Genomic DNA, 16,451 nt, shown 5'->3' with positions numbered 1-16,451 from the left:
TTTAGCTCAGTGGCATAAGTGCTTGCCTTGCAAGGGTGCAGTTGTGGGTTCGATCCCTGGTACCGATTTAAAAAAAAAAAAAGAATGAGTGAGACATATATTTGTTTATATCTTAGTTTTGTTAGTTTGTTTTTTAAAATTCTGGCTATTCTACTAAATGTCAGAGGATAGACTTGTATCTCAATTGTGTTTACTGTGGATTTTTCAATTATTACTATGACTAATAATGTTGAATATGTTTCGTTTATATTGTTCATTTGATCTCCTTTTGTGAAATGTTTGTTCAGGATTTGCCTATTTTAATTTTTTGCCTTATTAATGAGTTGTAATAGTTTTTATGTATCCTGCATTCCCGTTCTTGTCAAATATACAAACTATTAATATTTTCTTCCATTTTGGTCTTGTCTTTTTATATTCCAAATGGCATCTTTTTAAAAGGGGTTTTAAGTCCATTTATTATTTTTTTAATGTTCTTTTGTTTAAGAATTCTTTGCCTGCCTCAAATTTACAAAGTTTTTTTTTTTGTTCTAAGTTTCTATTTTGAAGTTTAGGCTTTAACATTATGGTCTAAGATCTATGGCAAATCAATATTTTTTTATGATAGTGTGATGAAAGGGTCACTTTTCATTTATTTCATATATATATATATATATAAATATATATATATATATATATAAAACTATATATATTTGTTCCAACAATATTTGTTTAGAAAGTCTCTCCTTTTCCTATTGAATCCTGCTTACCTTGTCAAGATTAGTTGATTAGGCATGTGTGGGATTATTTCCAGACTGTTGTACTGATCTATAGTTTCATTTTTATGCTGCTATTAGTGTTTTAAAATTAGACATTGCAGGTCCTCTAGCTTTGTTTTTATTTCAAAATTGTTTGATCTTTATTTAGCCTTTGAATTTCTAGGTAAATTATGAAATCAGGATATGTCAATTTCTTTTTTTTTTTTTGTCTTTTTCCTTTTTATCGGTACCAGGGATCGAACTCACGACTGCCTGCTTGCAAGGCAGGCACTTATGCCGCTGAGCTAAATCTCCAGCCCCGGATATGTCAATTTCTACACATGCAAAATAAGACTGATAGAATTCTTTTTTTTTTTTGGTACTGGGGATTGAACTCACAACCTTGAGCCTGTGCCGCTGAGCTAAATCCCCAGCCCAAACTTAAGAGCCTTTTTTTTTTTTATGTGTACCCCAGATGGAATTCATGACTGAACACTTGCAAGGCAGGCACTTATACCACTGAGCTAAATCCTCAGCCCTGACTGATGGAATTTTGATTGGTAATAGAGCAGATTTACAGATTTACTTGAGAGTGCATATCTTTAAACATGTTGGATCCGTAAGTCAATAAGCTATACTGTTTGTAAATCTTCTTTCATTTTATTCAGCAATGTTGTATCATTTTTATATAGCATATTTAGAAATCCCTTATTAAGTCTTAAGTACTTTGTTGTTTGATGCTATTGCAAATGCTACTTTTTATTTTAATTTTACTTGTTGCATTGTTGCTGCTTAGAGGTCCAGTCACATTTTTAATAGTTTTAGGATCATTAAAGTTATATTTCCCTGTTTTGCCTGTTTGGCAGCTTGCGCCTCTCCAGGAATTGACCCTTTTCTAAATTATTAGATTTATAGGCAAAACATTATTTATAGCATTCTCTTATTAAGGCTTTAATGTCTTTAGATCGCTACACATACACCTTTCATTTCTGATATTGGTCATTTCTCTCTCCCTCGTTTTTCTATCCAGTCTTGCTGCAGCCTAGAAGTCACCTCTTATTTTCAATGCTTACATTAACTTCTGCTTTAATTTCTCTTGTTTCCTTTTGTCCTACTTGATTTGGCTTAATTTGTTTCTCTTTCTCTACTTTATTTAAATAGGAACTTATTTTGCAGATGATAAAATTTTTTTCTCCTCAAAATAACCATTTTTTAGTACAAACTTCTCTTAAACCAGTGTTTTCACTATATTCTATCAATAATGCTGTATTGCATTTTCATTTGATTCAAAATAATTTTTAATTTTCTTTGAGGCTTCCTCTTTGAACCACACTTTCTATAAATCTTTATTTAATTTTCAAATATATATTTTCCAGATCTATCTTTGTTATTGATTCCTAGTTTAAGTCTACTATGGTCAGAGAACATATTTTATATACTTTATATTCATGAAATTGCTCAGGTTTTGCTTTGTTTCATAGCCCAGAATATTGTTTATCTCTGTGAATGTTCCACATGCAGCTGAGAAGAATTTATGCTGCTGTTGCCGGAGAAAATATTCTATATATGTCAGTTATAATCAGTTGGTGGTGCTCAAGTCATTATATCCTTACTGATTTTCTGACTATATGCTTTAAATACCAAAGCCTTTAACTAAAATTGTGGATTTCTCTATTTCAGATATATTAATTTTGCCTTGTTTATTTTGAAACTTTTCTTAAGTGAATAAACACTTATGATCTTTCTTTCTTTTACTTATTTATTTTGGTATCGGGGATTGAACTCATGACCTTGCGCTTGCCAGGCAGGGGCTCATGCCACTGAACTAAATCCCTAGTCTTTTTTTTAAATTTATAATAAAAAAATTATGATATTTTTCCTCATGAGTCATCTTCCTGTTTTGTGAACGTCTTACCTTTGTAAATTATTTGCTGACTGCTGTGTGTATGTTGGCGAGACTCTGAATTCTGTTTTCTTCTGAGTAATTATGATTTTTGCTGCAGTTGGAAGTTCAAATACTGAATAATCATCATCTTGGTTGATACACACTCTTGGTTTTATACTGTTGGTAGGGAACCTTGTAATCCCCAAATTCTGTTTCCTCGCGGTCTTGTCATGGCCTGGTGTTAGGGCTGGTCTTACTCTAAGGCGGCTCTTGCCTCTAAGGGGTAGCGTATTTGGTATCTTAGTTTCATGTCTCAGGTATTAAAAAGGTGTAAACAGAGCCTCTCCATTCCAGCTGGATTGTACTTTCACATCTCATTTTTACTTCTTGCTTTGTGATTTTTGCTTTGATAAACCTTTGCAGTCTTATACCCAGACAAGGATTTCCAAGGAATTCCACCTGGAATTCTAACCTTATCTCAGTACCAAAGCATTTATCACCTTCCTAAACAGCCTTAAAATTTGATTTTTACCTGCCAGATCAATGAAACTGCCATATTCTGTTGGATTCCAATTCATACAAGTAAAGGCAGAAGTTTGTTCCTACAAGAATGCTGCAAATTCATGGAGTTCTTCTTCTTCTTCTTTTTTATCATGGTGTTTTTCTTACCAAACTTTGATTCGTTATCTCTTGACCAATGCTTAAAAATGATGGTTCTATACCTCATACTTTTTAGCTAGTTGTATGGTACATTATGCTTGAAAGGCTGACCAGTATCAGCAAACCTTAATACAGTAATTTTGAAATATATATGTATTTATATAGAGGTATTGCTACTCACCTTGAACATAAGTTTCCAGAAATTTTCACTTACCCGAATTAAGTATGTCTGGCAATCAAATTTTATTTTATTTTATCTTTTTATGGTACTGGGAATCAAACTTAGAGGCTTCTACATGCTAGGCAACTATTCTACCCCTGAGCCATATCCCAAGATCCTGGAAATAGCAATTATTTTTATACTTACTCTTCTATTTCTCTGTTTAACTATGTTTGTGAAATCTAGTTTTCATTGTGATAAGGCAGAATCTTTGTTCTTTGGATTATAGCTTTAAGTTTCACTATTAGATTTATAGAAAGGAGCATCTCTGTGGAGTAATGGCCATTTAGTACAACGAATCATAACTTTCAGGGCTTGATTTAAGAGATACCAGTAACTGCCTAATTCTAAGTAGGAAACTGGAGAGCACTTATTATTTATTCGGAGAAAAGGAAGTCACTGAACTAGGAAAAAGGACAACAAAAGAGAGTGTTTTCCCAAACTATAAAACAATAGTACCAAGCCCTGTAGGATTTTGGTGGCCTCAATACTATGCTGATTGTGATCCTAAATAATGGCACAGAAAGTAATTACTGGCATAATAAAATTTTATTTTTTAAAAAAGTTATTACTGACATGGTAGTGATTTGTAAAGTATCCCTGTGAAAATGATTTTTGTTACTGTCACCTTCTGCTTATTTTGAAATTTTATATGCATTCTATTTTATGTTTGTGCAATGTTTGGATGTAACTCACAGGCCTGGACCTGCTGAGCAAGTGCTTAACCACTGAGCTATTCCCCCAGCCACCACATATATTTTAATTTCAAATGTTGTTCTTTCATATTTCACAGTATATTCCCTGCAACAGGTTATACCAATGAACTAAAACTTAAGTGTAAATAAAAGCTTTCATAACTATCAATTCTAGCTATTTGTTGAGGTCTGATGTGTCCTATCATCAATCATTTTAATCATATCTCTTTACAAGTATTATTTCACATTTCTTATCCAATATTAATGCTATATGCTTCAAAAAGTTTTCCCTCTGTACTGTTAGAGAACCAAGCAACTTATCATGTATATGACATTCCCACTTTTAGCCACAAGATGGCCTCACAAGTTAACTTTTTGCAGTCATTTCTAAGGGATGGTGATTTTGTCTAGCATTTCTTCGATACAGTTTGATGTATTTTTCCTCCTTCTGTGTGTAGTGAAAACCAGTAACTAAACATGACTCTTTAAACCTTGTCCTTCGATGGTGCATTGCTTCTTTTGGTTGTTATTATGCTGTCCACCTGTGATGTTCATCTAGCATACTCATTGATCACACCACTTTTACAATTCAGCAGAAGTTACCGTTCCATTGCCGTGTTTTGGGATACTCTAAGCTAATAACACAAGCAAAGCACAAACTTACATTAGGAAACTTCATTATAAAGTCATAGGCATTTGCCTCTTTGGCCGCCTTCTCAATCTCTTCATCCGTCACCGCGTCTCGTCCGTACTTAATGTTGTTCCGGATGGTGGTACCGAACAGAACCGGCTCCTGGCAGACCACCCCGATGTGCTCTCGGTAGTGCCGCACGTTCAGGCCTCGGATGTCGATTCCGTCCACTGTGATCTGCCAACGCAAAACATGAAGCGTGTTACGATGCCTGCCAGTGTGTTGGTTCTAGTCTTTCTTCCTAGACTGAAATATAAGCTGAGAAATAGTATATGTCAGGAATTAAAGACTGACTGTATTTTGACAAAACATTCTTAATGTATATGTTATCAGGTCACTTTCTTATAGATGGGAAATCAAGAAGGAAACTTCAAAAGATGGACTTAAAATATTGCTAAACTTGGATACCTTTATTCTAAACTTCATGAATTAGGTAGTGGTAGGATACATACTCTAGGTAGTGCTAATGTTATTGTGGAAAGTCATGTAACAAACTCTGTCTTGTTGTTTTAAAAGTGATGTAACTTGTAAAGTTTTTTCTGAGAACCTTGTTTTTTTTTTTTTTTTTTTTTTACTTCAGCACTTCACTTGCTACAAAAAAACAAGTGTCACACCACTTGTCACTATAAATAATAATAAGTGAACTCTGTCTTCCCTGTATTTGGTGCCATTATTCCAATTTACTCCAATGATAGAAGCCCAGGTATGGTAATCATTACACCTCTATTTTCTTTGACCCTGGTGTTTTTTCTGGGAATGGGTATTCTACCTAACAGCTTAATACATGTTTTACTCATCTAGTAATTCTTTTTGTCAGCATTAGCACAGACTCTTTGATATGACAAGCTAAGAAATAAAACTTAAATGAAACAAGACTAAAAAAATAGATTAAAAATTAACACTGAAAGTTTGAACAGCAGCATTAAGAATTACGTACTTAAAAATGTCTTATTCTCTATGCCATTTACAAGAATGAGACAGTTAAGTGCAATATTATCTATTACAGGAAAAAAAGTGAGGATATTTTCTATATGCTGACAAATGTTGAATTTCTTGGTAAGCTTTGGGTACTACAAACTACTGCATTGTTTTTCTCCCACACATTCATTCACTTTAAACATACTGATTTTATAATTTACTTATTTTATTTGCTGTCTATCTCTACTTATTAGAATATAAACTCCATGAAGGCAGAGATTGTTAGGTTTTGTTCACCAAAAAATTCCTAGAACCTACAATAATGCTCGACATATCCATGTTTCTTGGAAAGTAATCTCTAGCTGGTTGTTACCATGGTGATAGCCAGTGTCCTGCAGTAGATTATACCTCACTATTCTTTTGCTCAGTAACTACTCTGTAATGGCAGATAAGGCAGGGATAGATTGATTGAGCCTGGCATTTTTGACCTCTAGTTCACAAGGCTGATCATTTTCCAGTTAGGTCTTATTTTTGGGGAAACCTGATTGGTAGGCACTAAATGAATATTTGTGAAATGGATGAATACATAGGAAAAAATGACATAGCTTCTCTCTTAGCCCTACTGTTAAAAATTAAAAGTCACCATCATTGTTAGTTCTCTGTAGGCGGCATTTCCAAATCCTGTGATGTAGACTATGCATAGTTTTTCTAGCAACCTGAACTTACAAAGCCTTCGTCAGGATCATACAATCTTTGCAGAAGCTGGACTGCGGTACTCTTCCCACTGCCGCTGGGGCCAACCAAGGCTACTGTCTCTCCAGACTTAATTTTGAGATTCAGACACTTCAGAATCTATCAGAATGCATGCAGGAAAAGCATCAAGTTAGGAAAAAGCCAGATTACACATACTTTCCAAACTTCAGCATATAATTAATTATAAGCAAAACAAATTCCTCTGTGACACTTAAAAGCAAATTAAGTTTTATATTTGTTCCTCGTGCATGTATAATGGTCCACATGACTTTGGAAAATAGTATTGGAAGGATGTATCATTTCTGTATGTAAAGAGGAGAACTAAATTGAGAGTACCCATAAAATATTAGTCACCGCAAATAGCTCACATTTTCAATTGAAGTACTTTAAATGAATTTCATGACTACCAAGTTAGTGAAGATTTTATCTTTTAATTTGCAACAACTGAATGACATCTTGTCTGATACCTTTTTGAGTTATTTGAGGAGTCTCTCACTTAAAAAACATTTAAAATTATTGCAAAGTGTATTCCAAAAAGCAATTAGCAAGACTCCTGAGCAATGCCCATGAACACCATGTCATCATCAGAAACCCTCCCTCTTCATGATCTCATGGGGACATTTCACCATGGTAGAAACATTTCAAAATTTTTCTCAAGGGCAAGGAATTGCTCTCCGTATTTAGTGTCTCTGGGGCCTGTGATGTGAGAACAGCCTCACAATTAGTACCCCACATGACACCTATCTTCGCTTGCAACCAATAGATTTTTAGCCCAGATAACAGGATTTTCCCCTTAGAATCTCCCATTTGATCTTATAATTTGTAAAGGAACAGATGCCTTCAATAAAGCAAGCACAAAACCATCAAAGGGCCAAGCAGAGAAAAATATTCTAGAGGTGAGAGGTGCAGATCACCACCCGAATGTTTCCTTCTGCAGGTACATTGACTCTTCAAGGGGCTTCTTTTTCATGCCTTAGAAGAATCTGTTTTATTTTCTGAAAGTGGGCAGGCACTTTAAAAAAGTTATTTTGTGAGCTTTACATAAAAGGCTTATGTTTCAAAAGTTCATTAAAAAAGCTGGTTAGGACTTGGAGAATACTCTCCAGGCAGTTTAACATCGCAATTGGTGCTTAGGTCTCCAGGAAGCCAAGTGAAATTTAGTTGCAAATTCTAGTTTGAAAAAGTCTGTGTTAAGAAAAAGGATAGAAGGCAACCTAAATCCATGCTTCTATTTAAGCAACAAAAACTTTCAGAAAAGCAAAGAGCTTTGAAATGAGAATTGCAATAGAAGTTTTAATGAGAAAAATAAGGGAGTAGGAGTAGGCAGATGATCTTCAATGCCGATTCTGTGTGAGAGAGGGAATACTGACGCAGTTTCATAAGAACTTGTCAAAGACTAAATGATGGAGGACAAACTCTGCAGTGTGTATAAATGTGCACATGTGCTTGTGTATGTGTGCTATTCACAAGTAAGGTTGAGAGAGAAGGTACATGAAGCACAGCTGCTAATGTAGTAAAAAGCTCCAGGGAACAGCAAAGACAGCACCTGCATGATCATGCCCCAGATTAAAAACTACCAGATCAAAATGAGTTATCTAGCTGGGTGTGGTAGCGCACACCTGTAAATCCCAGCTACTTAGGAGGCACATCTGAGCCCAGCCTGGACAACTAAAGTGAGACACTGTTTCAAACTAAAATACAAAAGAAGCTGGGGATATATAGCTCAGGGGTAGAGTAGGATGACATTCATGAATCACCAATAGGTGGCACCATAAATCCAAGGTATTTCACTTGCAAATACACAGTGGAGAAATTCCAGGGAGTTGAAAATGTTTTTGTCAGTCAATTTAAACAAGAGAGGCCACACATATAAATGTTTTTTGCAGCATATTTGTCCATTAATTACTTACCTGTCCTACTGTCTACCAAAGTCTTTACTATCTACTAAAGTCCCTAAGCAAAGTAGCCAACATTTTTGTAAAAATCATCCTATATAATCTCATAAAGCAAGTAGAAGACATTATCAGAAAACTGTACAGTGCTACTTAGTTTAACCTACCTTGGTAGATGCACGTGCTGGATAATTGAAGGAGACATTTTTAAATTCCACAGTTCCTTCTATGCACTCAGGTTTATATCCAGTTGTGGAAAAGTTATCTATACTAGGTTTCTTAGAAAAACAAAGAGAAATTTAAATCTTCAAAGAACTAAGCCGACATTCCCAGTATCCTAAAAATAGTTTCAAGAAGGTTTTATTTTACGTTTTCCTTTCACTTTAGAAGTGTGTTAAATGAGGCATGAAGCTTTCAATAAAACACAGTCTCCTCTGTGAGAGCTAAAAGCAGTATGCTTTCCGTAGCCATCTGGCCAACACAGATTTTGCGCATCTTATTGTGGTGAATGTATGTGTCTGTTTGATGGTCTCTTTCTTCAGTAATATTCAGCAATAAGAGGTCTTACCTTGTCAATAACCTGGAAAATATTAAAGGCAGCTCCTCGGGCGACAGAGAAGGTTTCAAAGTGAGGGGCTGCTGCTCCAATGGAATAACTACTGTGGATGACACTAAAGAAAACCTACAGGAACAGAGAAAAACCATACTTAGTCTTCTGCAGTTATATATGAAAGACAGCAGGAGGAAATATGTACAGTATTTGATTTGGGTTCATAAAGAGGTAAGAAAGAGTGGAAAAGGTGACTGAATATAAAGAAAAGCAAACTAGTCCAAGTTTCCTTGGCCTTTTCCCAGGGTGGAACAACTTGTGATTGTCCCAAGGCTGTGGTTATGACCTGCTGGGGCACCTGAGCAGGGAAAGGCGCTGACCACAGAGTGCCTGACCCGTGGGTCGGGAGCTGATTGTGCTCCCCATGTGCACTCTGTCCTTGCTGGCCGCCTCTGAGCTTTAATAAGAAGACTGTGATAGATGTCACTTGCTCAGAGACATATTTCTACTCTGAGTTTTAGAATCTTTTTATCAACTCACTGCACATCTGTCCATTTTCAGACAAACTCATCTCTAAAACATAGTCATAAAAAGAAAGAATTCTGCAGGCTAGATGCTGTTTTTCCTGTTATACAGGTGAGGGATCTAGAGGAGAAAGGCTTAACCAAGATTTCCTCATCTATTCATTTCACATGAAATAAGTGAAGAATTTTAAGTCTTTACTGTGAAACTCTCAAATTCAAAAGAGACTTTTAACTAACAGAAGAGGAATCTGTACAATGGGAAGGCCAAATGATATGTGTAGAGCATATGTATGTTCACCATGACAAATATTTTAACATTCTAAATTGATCTATTTATCACTGAAATTTGGGAAGATGACTGGGTATATTAAAGTTTAGCATGTGTTCCGTAAGAATTTAAAAGACTTGGGGTCACAATGTTGGATGTAGTTTGTTTTTACTGTTTCATGGTCTCTTTCTTCAGTATGAGCTGTATGTAGTTCGTTATTACTGTTTTTACTGTTTGCTGAAAAAACAGAGGAAGAGCTGGTGAATCCAATGTACAGGTTATTTCACATTTAACAAGGTGGACGTAGGGCACCATCCTATCTTAGCAAATCGGAAAGGGAATCACTAGCAACTGGCCTTTCTGACTGCTGAATTACGAATGTTATCTCCTAGTGGAAAATTTAATTTTGACTCTTCTAAAAGCATGTTGCTTGGCACAGGGAGGATGCAACATGTACCAGATGAATAAATCCTGTCAATTCATAATTATAATTTAAAAAGATATGTAAATCATATGAAGGAAATGCATAGGTGTTCATTTAAAACATTATCCTCTTATTCCTCTACATTCAAAATGGAATTTTTCCTAAGTTCCAGGTAAGAAAAGATTATTAGGCCACTTTCCTTTATTCTCAAATAAGACTTACAGCAAGAACAGTCCCAATGGTATAACCAGGTTCTCCACTAAGAATCAAGGAGGTTCCATACCAAAAAGCAAGTCCATAGGTTCCATTCATAAAGAAGTACACAGCACCAAGAAACACTTTTGACGCAATAGCCTTCTTTATGCCAACATCCTTTGCATCTTTTAGATTCTGTGTGTACCTTACAAAGACAAAACACAGTGTACTCTCCTTTGGGGAAAACAAAGCCAAGCACATTTGGTAATAATTAATGAGACAGACCTTTGAATTTCTTTCTCCTGTGCCCCAAAGGCTATGACTGTTCGAATTGATGACAAGACTTCTTCTGCTACAGCCCCAGCTTTGGAATAGGCACTCAGTTCCTTGCTGGTTAATGAGATGACCATCTATAAGAAATCATGATCACAGGTTAACCAAGAGTGAGTGTGAGCTAGTAACAATGTACACAGTATTTAGTTCACAGAATCAGAGGACTAGGTAGTATAACATTACTTAGAATCCAGATCCCTAGTTTTTTCCTAATCACTGTTTTTTCTCTATATTTTAAAAAATTCTTTTAGATGGGTTGGGAAAAAACTTGACTTGGAGGAAGATATTAAGGGCATTATCCTTTTGGGGGGTACTTTGGTAATCAGTGAGCTTGAGCTGATTTGTTATTATATACAAAGCAAGTCTTCTAGAGGACATATGAGTCATGGGACTGAAGAGGAAGAGGAACATGATCCTGCCCGGGTTTGGGATATGATCTTGAAACTACTATTGCATAACGCATTCTGCCAAATAAGTATTTTACCTTTGAAAACCAAGAGATGAGATTTGGGGCCAAAGGAAAGAGTGTCATTGTTAATGATAGTAGGCAGGTTTTTCTGAGTCTTCAAAATTCAGAATTACATATACTCTTTTCTCTATTATATGACCCACTTCCTAATCCTTTATTACTTTAGTAATTAGAACAGTACATCAAGGAAAGAAAAGAGCAAGAACATTTCCTTCAGAGCTGAGAGGTTATAATATTGCAGACTTATATAGAAAATCTATCTATTTTCAAAATATATTCCATGTAATTGGAATTGATTTCCTGAATGTCATACTCAGATGCCAGTAAAGTTAAAATGAGTAATACTCATTATTTTTTGAGTATACTTCATGAAAACAATTACTCCTGTGTCACTGGTAGGAAGATACCAACTCATGCAAGCTTTGTACAAATATAGACAATATTTATCAAATTCAGATGAACTGAAGGAAGCTAGAAACTATGCACCATAGTATCTCTAATCATTTGAAGAACTTTGAACTGACAACCTACATTCTTTTCAGTTCGTATAGTAATAGAACTTAGATTTCCCCCTGCCATTCCTTTACAACTCTTTGTCCATTCCCTTTCTTGTGTGACTCTGACCATAGTGACACTCTGGGTACCCAACCTACCTGAGAAGTACTTATTTCAGATAAGTTGAAAGTGAAGACTTGGACAGGGTTACAAGACCAACACTGGAAATCACAATGAATGTATTATTTGTCTAAATATCCAAACCTATTAATGAATTAGTTAACCCAGAATATTTCTATTGTTGTAAATTATTGTTTGGTGGGATTTGCATATTGGTAGTAAATATGCTTAGGAGATTTTATGAATTTGTTTTACAAAAAGAACAATTAGTATCACAAAACTAAAAACACTGGGCCTTCAATCTAGGAGTAGACACACAGGCCAAACACTTGATTTAAAAGAGGGATATTAAGGATATGTTGGTTGTTTTTGTATTTTACAAAGAATATTAGTTTCAAAACCAATCTGTAAGAAAGATTAGTATACCTTGTATATTTAGTATACCATCTATATTTATAGTATAGTACTGCTAAAATGCAGTTTAGAATTCAAATAATTTAAAAAAACAGAGCCACATTTACGTGGTACATTAAAGTAGACCTTAATATACATTTTAAGTATTATTCAAAGCTTTATAAAATGTAAACTTAAAAACGATATTAAAAAGGCTTTGAGTTCTTACAGGATTTTCTTCTTTAATTCTTCCAAGTGAAATGAATTTATCTGGGGATTTAGAGCACACAGCTTCTCCCAGTAGCAACACCTATGCTTTGTATTTGTAAAGTCATCAGACTTTGTGTTATCACATGAAGCTGTATTAGGCTGAGAAATGAAGAGGAATGTTTTCAGATGTTAGGTGTTAAAAACAAGTCTCATTCAAAGCCCATAAATTTAAAGACAGAAAGGTGATTCATGAACAAAATCAGAAGTATTTGTGGTTGATAGTATCCTTTTGTATTTTGGAACATGGAAAATTAATAGAAATATCTGTTTTGACAAACTCAGTAAGACACTGAGTTCACACTTCTGCTTCCAGCCAACATTATTATCCATCCTGCTTACCCTGGAACACATTGCTGCTGAAGCCATTATAAGAGGAGATGTGGACAGAGTTACCAGAGTGAGTTTCCAGCCCTTCACAAAGCCAATTGTGAGGCCGATAGAAAAAGTAGCTATGTTTTGAAATAATAGAGCAATCTTGTCTCCAATTCCCTCGCGGATTTTGTTGATGTCACTGTAACAAGGAAATACATTCAGATAAGTCACAAGGGTCAGCCATGAAAACAAAGTTGATATACTGTGTATTTATCTTCTTACTCAGTCATGCGAGTGTTAAGTTCACCGATGTCACAGCCATCAAACCAGCTGATGTCTTGCGCTAAAACTGAATGAAAAAACTGTTTACGAATTCTCTTGGTCTGTCGTGCTGCACTCATAACCCAAAAGGAAATCTGCATGTAGCCAAAAATCAAGGCTGTAACTCCTATTCCAACATAATACAGGGTCAACCTGAAGAAAGATTATTGGAAATGTTAGAAGGTTGCTACTTAATAATAAAAAAGGAACAAGAAAGAAAAAAAGAAATATATCATAATATTTGATTGAGAAAATGCATAGAAGAACCTAGAAAATAACTGGAAATAACCTACTATGAGAAAAGTGATGATCTGTAGATTCAAAAAATTCAGTAGAAGCCACTTTTTTTTTTGCCAATATTAGTATAAAAATGTAAACAGTCAGGTGTGGTGGCACATGTTGGTAATCTCAGCACTCTTGGAGTCTGAGGCAAAAGGATTGCAAGTTTGAACCTAGTCTGGGCACTTTAGAGAGACCCTTTCTCAAAATAAATAAGAAAAAGTGACCCAACCAAACCCAACCCAACCAGGGTGAATCCCTAATATGGCAAAAAAAAGTATATATATATATATATATAAAATATATATATAACAATAATTTTATTACATATCCTATTGAAAGAAGACATTTAATTTAGTCACTTACATATAATAATAGACAAAATTTTCAGTTATTTTTCTTATAAATATTGAATAACACAGCATGCTAGGAGTATAAAACACTTCACTTTTACTTACATAATCGTATCTTTGTTTCGCTTTTCTTCAGACTGAGTACAGTTTTGGTAATTTGCTGTAAAGAAGATGTCTTAAATTACAAAGAAAATTAGTTTTTAAGTGATCATACTGTCTTGTAAATAGTTCTTCAAACTAAACATAGTGCTTTCTAGAGAAAATGAACTTAATGCCTGCAAACAAGTTTATGATTATCGTATTTCTTTTCTTTAATACTTGAAGTAATTGTCTTTGCTCTCAAGAATTATCCATGCAATGTGAAAAAATACAGGGAATCATTAACTATGAAGCCAATATGCAGAAAGAAATTTTTTTTTGTACCAGAGATCGAACTCACAACCTCTCACTCGCCAAGAAGATGCTTGTGCTGCTGAGCTAAATCCCCAGCCCCAGAAAAGAATTCTTAAAGTTGTTCTAGTCAGGCAACAGTGAGGAAAGCAGTGGAAATAAAGTTTTCCTTCCATGTCTTTGACCATGCATTTAGAATTAAGCTTTATATACCGCAGGGAATAATTTAGAAGGATGACTTAGAAAGTTAAAAAAAAAAAAAAAAAAAAGCCAGAACATATGTGGAAGTTCTAGAGGAAACAGTCATGGAAAAAAGCAGAAAGGAAGTTCCTTGAAATGTATTGGGTTATAATCAGAGTAACTACATAATAAAGCTATGTTTCAAATGATCCTTGGGTTAAGTCTTTTATGCAAACTTTCTATGTATCTTCTAGTAGACAGTTCACAGTACATAGAATTCATCATAAACTAATAGTATAACAAGGTCTTGATACTGTTGATACTTGATACTTTATACTGTTAATGATAACAGTATAAAACCATGGTAAAATTCACTGTGCCATTTCTTACATAAAACTCTATAATTGAAAGAAATTGCAGACATTGTGACTGTGTATCTCTTACATAAATATAATGTCAGCTCACTTAAGAATTATGAAGTTTTTGTATGTATGACTGTTATTTTCCCTTTTTTCTATTTATGGAATTATATTGTTGAACCAGTTTATTCCAGAAATATCAGAATTGACATGGCAGAAGTGAAAATATTAAAATTTAGTAAAAAATTTTAATGAGATTTAACTGAGTAGAAAAGAAAATAAACATTGTTTCTAAAGTGGTATCCCAATGACAAAAATAATCTAAACCCATTTTGGATATTATATTAACAGAAATACTATATGCGAACATTTAGTTCTGGCACAAAAAATGAGCCCCAATCAATGATAGTTATTCATATTTTACTTGTGGGAAAAAAAAAAAACATCCTCTGTGATTATCCTCCAGAAAACCAATGTTAATATCTGATAAATTATCATTTAAAAGAGTGAGACTGGATATACCTCTTAATGCTCCTATTTCTCTTTACTGATGTCTTGTAATATACTAGTAATATACATGAATTTATATAAATCCTTATCAAATCTATTTTATATTCACCATATTTGATAAAATACATCACAGCAATATCAATCAAATATTTACTTCCCATTTCTATCCAACATAGGTAAGGCAGTCAATAATAGGACAAATGTAATAAAAGACTCCCAAGTTGTCTTACTCACTTTTTCCTTGCTGAGACATAGTACCCCCCCACTTACAATTTACAGGAGGAGAGGTGTGCAGCTTACGTGTTTACTTCAGTTTGACAGCTCCAGTGCAGGAAGCCAAGGTGGAAGGGCTAGGGTGGAGGAGGCCTGCTCATGGCCTCGGGACCAGGAAACTAAGAGAGCTCAAGAGAGGAGCCAGGAAGGGAGATAACCCTTCCAGGCCATGCCTCCAACAATCTTCCTCTTCTGTCCAGAACCCACGTCCCAACAGCAAGTCTGCCCAAAGCCAGCCACCTCCCCAAAGGGCCACCTATGATCCCAGGAGGCTTTGCGGGGACATCTAGCTATAAACCACAACCTAAGTGTCTTAGGTTGTTAGGTCTTTACTGTTTCCTTATAGTTGGCAATCAGTAAATATTTGCTATGTGAATTGGTACATCCATGTGCATAACAATTTAGTTAGCTTATATAATTAAAATACAAAGTTTTAATTTTACTTATATTCTTAATTTTTCTTGCATCACTAAAATATCAGAAAATATATACTAGACAATAAATATCATCTAGAAGGACAGAGAGAAGGAATATAGCTTATTTCAGTCAAATAAGAGTAGAATACTTGGAACACTATTCACTTTTGGCCAGAAAACAGTCAGGTAGAGGACAGAGGAGACACTGCACAAAGCTAGACCAGTATCTAAAAGGCAGTTAGGCTTTAATGAGTTATTTGCCCTAGTTTTAATAAACAGCTATAAGAATATTTCCTAGTGTGGAATTAGGGAAAACGTATGTAAAGTCATGGAATTACTAGTATTTGTAATGTCCACCAGATGGCAAGTATTCTGGATACTATGTCAGTACATAGGGAATGGAATCTATGTTCTGAAGAGTATCATTCTGAAGGCTATGACCCTAAATAAGATACTATAAAGCATATATGAAAGATGTATACAAATATAGCTAATATGGAAAATGCCTACAGAGATGGGTAATATGGAAACTTTTGTTTACTCAATAGCTAGATTTCTCTCATCTCTAA

General features: G+C 34.7%; 1 protein-coding gene across 1 annotated transcript in view; it reads right to left on the bottom strand.

Moving 5' to 3' along the window:
* Abcb5 (ATP binding cassette subfamily B member 5) overlaps positions 1 to 16,451 on the bottom strand; it is a 111,023-nt gene that overhangs the window by 55,555 nt on the left and 39,017 nt on the right. Inside the window, exons 7-15 of the mRNA XM_063235661.1 lie at positions 13,860 to 13,914; positions 13,084 to 13,275; positions 12,829 to 13,000; positions 10,695 to 10,819; positions 10,437 to 10,614; positions 9,017 to 9,130; positions 8,616 to 8,726; positions 6,530 to 6,655; positions 4,859 to 5,062 (exon numbers count right to left, since the gene is read on the bottom strand). Of these exons, the coding sequence (XP_063091731.1) occupies positions 4,859 to 5,062; positions 6,530 to 6,655; positions 8,616 to 8,726; positions 9,017 to 9,130; positions 10,437 to 10,614; positions 10,695 to 10,819; positions 12,829 to 13,000; positions 13,084 to 13,275; positions 13,860 to 13,914 (1,277 nt within the window). The remainder of the gene's footprint in view (positions 1 to 4,858; positions 5,063 to 6,529; positions 6,656 to 8,615; positions 8,727 to 9,016; positions 9,131 to 10,436; positions 10,615 to 10,694; positions 10,820 to 12,828; positions 13,001 to 13,083; positions 13,276 to 13,859; positions 13,915 to 16,451) is intronic.

Source organism: Cavia porcellus, unplaced genomic scaffold (assembly GCF_034190915.1).
Source record: "Cavia porcellus strain 051 isolate PalLab524CR breed Dunkin Hartley unplaced genomic scaffold, mCavPor4.1 scaffold_2, whole genome shotgun sequence".
NCBI lineage: Eukaryota > Metazoa > Chordata > Mammalia > Rodentia > Caviidae > Cavia > Cavia porcellus.
This window is presented reverse-complemented; position numbering and strand designations above follow the sequence as displayed.